Source organism: Protopterus annectens, chromosome 5.part0 (assembly GCF_019279795.1).
Source record: "Protopterus annectens isolate FY-2018-M chromosome 5.part0, PAN1.0, whole genome shotgun sequence".
Lineage (NCBI taxonomy): Eukaryota > Metazoa > Chordata > Ceratodontiformes > Protopteridae > Protopterus > Protopterus annectens.
In genome coordinates this window covers 755,850,493-755,856,946 of record NC_056735.1, presented here as the reverse complement: position 1 = coordinate 755,856,946, position 6,454 = coordinate 755,850,493, and the positions used below count along the sequence as shown (strand labels likewise).

General features: G+C 38.3%; 1 protein-coding gene across 1 annotated transcript in view; it reads left to right on the top strand.

Annotated features, from left to right (window-relative positions):
- Positions 1-360: 360 nt before the first annotated feature.
- Positions 361-6,454, top strand: part of GUCY1A2 (guanylate cyclase 1 soluble subunit alpha 2) — a 1,587,384-nt gene continuing 1,581,290 nt past the window's right edge. Inside the window, exon 1 of the mRNA XM_044072602.1 lies at positions 361-1,993. Within this exon, the coding sequence (XP_043928537.1) occupies positions 1,727-1,993 (267 nt within the window). The 5' untranslated portion in view covers positions 361-1,726. The remainder of the gene's footprint in view (positions 1,994-6,454) is intronic.

Here is a 6,454-nt window from a genome sequence, read left to right as displayed (position 1 = left end):
TGGTAAAGACAGTAGCAGAATTTATTGGGTTCAAAGACAACGTTACGTCAGTACCTGAAATCTAATAATTTATAGACATAACAATTCAGGGAAGAGCACACTGTCCATAGATCTTGCTTGCATCACTTTAAAATATTTTATGTAATGCTTTTATTGTTTATGTGTTCAAAACTAAGAAACGTGCAATTGCCTTAATGGGTGAAACCATGTTTTTTCCAAACCTTTTGGAAGACAGATTTGCAAGCTGGAGCTCGCCAGCAGATAGCGGTATACTTGTAGTAAAATAAAATATCACGATTTTCTTTCCAGACTTTTGTACTGAAAGTGTGGTGGTGCCCGCACACATCATGTGTTAGCCTGCTTTCAGGTGTGCGATCAGAGAAGAGCTCTGGATTCTTTATGCATTGTCTTTGTGCTGTTAGCGCCCTATAACCATATTAACCGTATCTGATGAAGTCTATCACCTCCGTCCTGAAAGCTTTTAACATCTACAAAAAGACATTTTGGAGCCAATGACATAGACTAGCTACTAGATTTTTCAAAAGGTGGGAAACGTATGTTCTGGTTTCAAGGTCGATTAGGGTTATAATAAAATTGCCGTATTGGGCTGCATCGCGTACCTAATAGCATTGCCATATAAAACTGTACGTGCGTAAGGGTGGATGAACCGCAAATTTTCTTGAATTTTTGTGCAAATTCTAATTTCTTCCAAGTGCAGATAATAACTAGCGACCATCTCATGAGTAAACAAAAGTTTTGAACGCTTCCTTAATGGGCCACATGTTTCTGATCAGTAGTACCCTAATTCCTATGTTATACTTAGTACCAGTTTAACATTATAATGTTCATCTGCCAGATTGCTACATGGGTACACTGTTATATGGATGCGTTATTATTAATGTTATTGTGTTATTCCCTGTAAGAATCTACCAACGTGGAGGCTTAATCTGTTTGATTTTATGTCAGAATGCATTTCCAGTGTATTGGAAAAAATGAATTTCGAGCTGCATCCATTTACTTGCAACATATATACATTTCCTGTAACCATGAGGAGCTCTATGGAAGTTTGCACTGCCTAACACTGTTTGGAGAGTGGATGGCTTTGTCTAAAAATACCTTCTGATACTGGTCAGTCCTTCACTCCTTACGCTGCATTTTTCAGTCCTATATGCAATCAGTGCTTGCTATATAGAGACATTTTTTATTTAGCAGAGAAATAAGTCCTTATGGTACAATAGCCTCTGCATTCATATCATGTGTCCAGACACTCAGGGGATGCCTCCCCGTGACGGAAACCGTAGTCAGTTTAAACTATTTTAACAATAAAATACAGGACTGCAATGTTGTGATGAGAGAGAAAGAGGCAAAACCCCACAGCAGCAGCAGCAACACGTGATTGTAGCCGAGGAGCGAGGTTTATTGGCTCGGAGAGAAGGGCACCTGCTCCCACAAGGCACAGAAAGACAAATAAATAAATAAATAAATGAGTCACAGCCGTCACCGTAATAAAAATAATAGCAGAGATGGTTGGAACTGAGCACTGCCGCTAGACACATCACAGGGAACAAAGATGGTAAAAAATGCCGAGCTGGCTGTTGCGCTGCTGCCGCTGCTGGTCACACATCTCTTGTCCTCGTAAGGCAGCGGGACCGTCACCGAGCTCGAGTACACGTAGCCTCCTTGTAGAGGCGCAGCAGATGCACCACCTCTATCAGACCCCCTGAGCATGTCGAGGAGGAAAATCTCGTCGGAGTCCTTCAGCTCGATAGGATCTGATTACCCAGAAAGTCCCCATGATGGGGTCGATTGCCCCTTTTCACGGATCTTACGGGATGGAAAGAACTCACCAGTGTCGCTGGCACGTTTGGCCGTGGAGGCGACAGCAGAAGAGCCGGCTAGTGGCGTTGGAAACCGGGAGATGAGGAGGAGGCGGAGAAGAGGGGTCAACCTTGACTCCTTAGGCGACAGTATCCGGAAACTCACCTCTCCAACGGTGAGTGTCTATTGTCGGGTGCTCATTAAATGATTAAGGCAAGCTGACCTTGGCTTACATCAGGTGTAAGAGCTAGTGTGTACCTGTTGAAAGTTACTTTGCATACCAACTTACACAAATTGTTTAGCGCAATATATTATTATCCAGGTACTGCTTTCAAGCAGTGGTTGCACTGAGGTGGTGGTGGTGCTGACCGATGAGTGTAAACATATTGAGGTCATAGACGAGCAAAGGTCAGAATAGAGCTGGCAAAAATTTATGCCGAGAGCACCTGCTCTAAACTGAGAATGTCTTTTCTGTCTTTTCCCCTGAAACATTTTCTGCAAATTCCTACGCTATAATTGTATTTTTCTCTGTATATACGTATAATTAGTGTACATTTCAGCCTTCGTTTAATTGGACAGTGTGCTTCACAACTAAAGTAAATAATAACCCAGAGCTCTTTGTAGTTCATAGTTCATTTTTTAACCTTGACACTAAGACCCCACTTAAAACAATACCAGACATTTTTTGTGTCTTATTTGTTTTTCTGTCTATTTAGGGGACGCACATATTAGACTTGGCTAAAAACAAAGAGAAATCACTCCGTTTAATCTATTGTTGTTATTATTGTTATTATTTTAGTTTTAAAGATGCCCTTCAAAAAATGGAAGGCTGTGGGTAACCTGTGAGGCATCCTGGTGGGTTCGTCACTTAAAATGCAATTAAGTGAAGATGTTAGAGGTCAGTTGTCCTTCAGAAGAGCTATTGTTTCCAACAGTTTAGGAAGTCTCTGCTGCAGTGGCGAATAACTAACTTAATGTCCTCAGCTGTCCTCAGTTGTGTAGTCTGTGACCCGCCCGTCCATGCACAAGTAATGTAATGGATTCATGAAGCTGCACAGAGAGGAAAATTATAGCACCATTTTCTATTCCCACTAACTGTTAAAATATGTCTTCAGAATCCACTGCAGATTCTGTGTTGTTTTAATGTTTGTAATTTTTATCACATTTATTGTATTCCTTTCTAAAGGAAAACACAAATAGTGGGTACATTTTTTTTTCACATGAGCTCAATCATGTGTAAACAAATGAAGAGAACTGTAATATCTTTGGTCAAACATGCCATGATCATTTTATGCAAATGTCTCTGTCACACTCATGGCTGAGAATGTTGGAATACACTGTTAACAGAATAGTGAAACCAAGTTTGTACTAGGCTGTAGTTGTTCAATAGCCTGGATATGGGGGTAGAACTCAGGTAGCTAATTGCTTTTTGTAGAGTGCGAGATGCTTGAGATTCAGGTTTGACCAGACCTGAGATTCAATGTTGGTTATTAAAATAATGTATAATATAATAAAACAAAAGATAGTCTCAGGGTGTTACTGTGTGTAATAATAATAATAAAAAAGCAATACATAGGCTGATGCACTAGTGGAGGCAGGCATCAAGGCTATGTTTTTGTCAAACTATTCTATGATCTTGATAGTAAAGGTAGAAAGATCATCAAATGCTCAAGCAGAAACTCATGTTTATCAGTGTTCATAGATCTTTGTTTTTGTTACTGTGATGGGCAATGTCAGAAAATAACAAAACAAAAAAGGCAAGATGCTTCATCAGTGTATATAGTCCAGAAACAAGGCACAGACAAAATGAGACAGTAGCTACATATTGCAAGTATAAGGCAAATAAAAAAAAAAAATGGCCTTTATAGTCAGTGTTCTTCAGAAAAACCCAAAGGGTAAAATAGTTGGTTTATTCATTGTCTTATCAACTAGAAACAATCTTTGATCCCAGGAGAATCAAAATGTCATGGGTTCTAGCCCTCCTCTTATAGAACTTGCAGGTGACTGCTGAAATTCCAAGGCCTGTACTTGCAGTCTGGATGAGAAGAGGAATTACATGGACAGAAGTGTGTGTTTGTGTGTGTGTGTGTGTGTGTGTGTGTGTGTGTGTGTTAGGGGAATTTGAATACCTAGGAAAAGTATGCTATACTTCAGAATATTTCTTTGTCTGAGGTACATCATTATTGGAGTTAAAGTACCAGGGTGCAAGTTGGGTACTTGGGAGGAACTACCACTTTGTAAAGACAAGTTAATGGTGTAATACTGAGATCTGAAATTTGCTATTTTGGTGTTTTTGTGTGAATTCCAGTTTATTTTTTTAGCCATTCAAGACCCACAATGTTGAGTATCAAACATATGATATGGGGCCTACTCCACACCAGGTGCTTGGATTCACGTTCCAGTAATTGAACTGTGATGCAGCATTGGAGATAAGTTCTTTTACATGGGTGCTACCCTTTAGATGAAATGCTAAACTGCATTTCTTTCTGTCTCATTTGTTGGTAATTCAGGAGGTTGTTAAAGTTACCATAGCCTTTACCGAAAAAAATGAGTAGGTAAATGTCCCGCAAGACCATGACAAGTTATACTAGTAAGCATAAAATACCACTTCTGGCCTGAAGGGCCAGTAGATCTTGTGGGGCTATCCTGAACATTAAAACATAAATAACTCATTATACAGTGCACCTACATAGTTGTTTGACAGAGCATTGTGACATCAGCTATGCAGCACAGCAGTGATTCACATCAGTGATAGATTTAGGTTTGTAGTAGTGGTTTCCTGAATGGGAAATTCAACATGTGATGATAAATGTATATGGTAGTTACCAGTAATAAGGTATCTGAAAGTATATTGTCTGCATGTGCGAAAGAATTTTCTTATATCCATAGTGTCTGATCTGGATTGTTGCTGTTAATACACTCTTTACAATTACTACAGTCTTTACAGTGTAATATCTCGGAGTGTAGAACAAAACCAACACCAGCAGTGAAAACTAAATGTGTAGTGACCTATGATACTTCATAGAATGTCTTGATGTTTACCATGGCATTTCATTTACATTTTTCTCTTGCACAGAAAGTGCATGCATTATCTGTTATATAACTTTGTGATATTTTTGACATTTTACTTTTCTTTATTGTTTCATTATGACTTAGTGTGTTTTTTTATGACCAGAATCATAGTATACTACATGGGGTGTGTACAAATGGCTAGTTTAAAAGAAAAACATATGGCCTTTATGCAAATGACACATTCAGAAAGGCAAAATGTATTTTTCATCTCTTTGTCTTCATAATGCATTCATGCTTAACTGTGTCTGTCTCTAAATGAGATGCTAATATGCTTTAATTACAAGAATAAACTGCCTCTAAATCTTGGTTAGACCATTATTAAGGACAGTTGTCTTTAGGAGTTCATGTTTGACCTTTGCAATCTTATTTAAGCAGAAATAAAACACTTTTCTGATTATTTTACAGGCAAAGTCTTTCTTTAATCATTATATGAAGAATGGGAATTATGTGCTGCTTGGGTTATGATTAAGTTAAGCAACTGGGATAGCAGTCTTCAGAGGTATCAATCATTGCTTCACTGAGTCTGCAGAGACTTGAAGTTGAAATGCTTTACCAAGTGCATGTGAGATGTGTGAGATGTCACATGACTGAGTGTGGCTTAGGGCTTACTCCCATCTTAGTAAAAAGTATGAGTGGTTACTTGCTATCCCATGTGTGTAGGCTATAGGTGCCTACAAACAGAACCAGAATCATCCTCGTGATAGAAGTCACTGCAGCACTAAAGTTTAAAACTTTAGCCATTTTAGCAATTCTAATATCCTGTTGCTGAAACATCATTAAGGCTTGCTCCTGTGTCAGAACTAAGAGGTTGAGAATTTGTAAACTTCAGTGACATGCAATAATAATAACAGTAATACTGCTACTACTACTATTACTACTAATAATAATAATACCATTTGTTAACCAGGCAGGTCCACTGGATGCAAGTCCTTTTTCTTGGGCAACCTGGGTAATGTCTGATGAAGTGACTTGGTGAAAGTCACACAGTAGGCAAATAAGGGCTGCAGAAATCAAACTCTCTAACACTGCAGCTTGCAACCCTAAACTCTGTGCCCCAGACTCGATGCAGTTTTCTAGAAGCGTTTTTGAGCTTTTCAAGCAATCTCTTAATCAAGATTATTGAAATCCAACAATAGTTACTCACTGAAAGTCAAACATTTTTTTAAGTCAGCATGTTGCTAGTCAAGTGTAAGATACAACAGCTTTGGTTTTATGAGACAACTATCACATTTAAACCTACCATGCGTCTAAATTAATTAAATAAATCAATTCAATTATTTATTTGCCCATCTCAAGGAGGCAAATTCAATATAAAGTACATTTCTAATGTCATAATCCAGTCTTGATTCAGCAAAAATCACACTTTGGATGAGATTGCCATTATTCGTTTCTGCTCAGCAAACCTACATGACTTTTTGGAATAGAAATGGTCTATTATTTATTTATCAGTTGTGAAAGATTCATCATATGCCCTATATTTTGTATTGTACTACTAACACCATTGGTTCTTCAAGGTAACGTGATAGAAATGTGGAAGCAATTACTGCAGGAGTTCCATCATTAC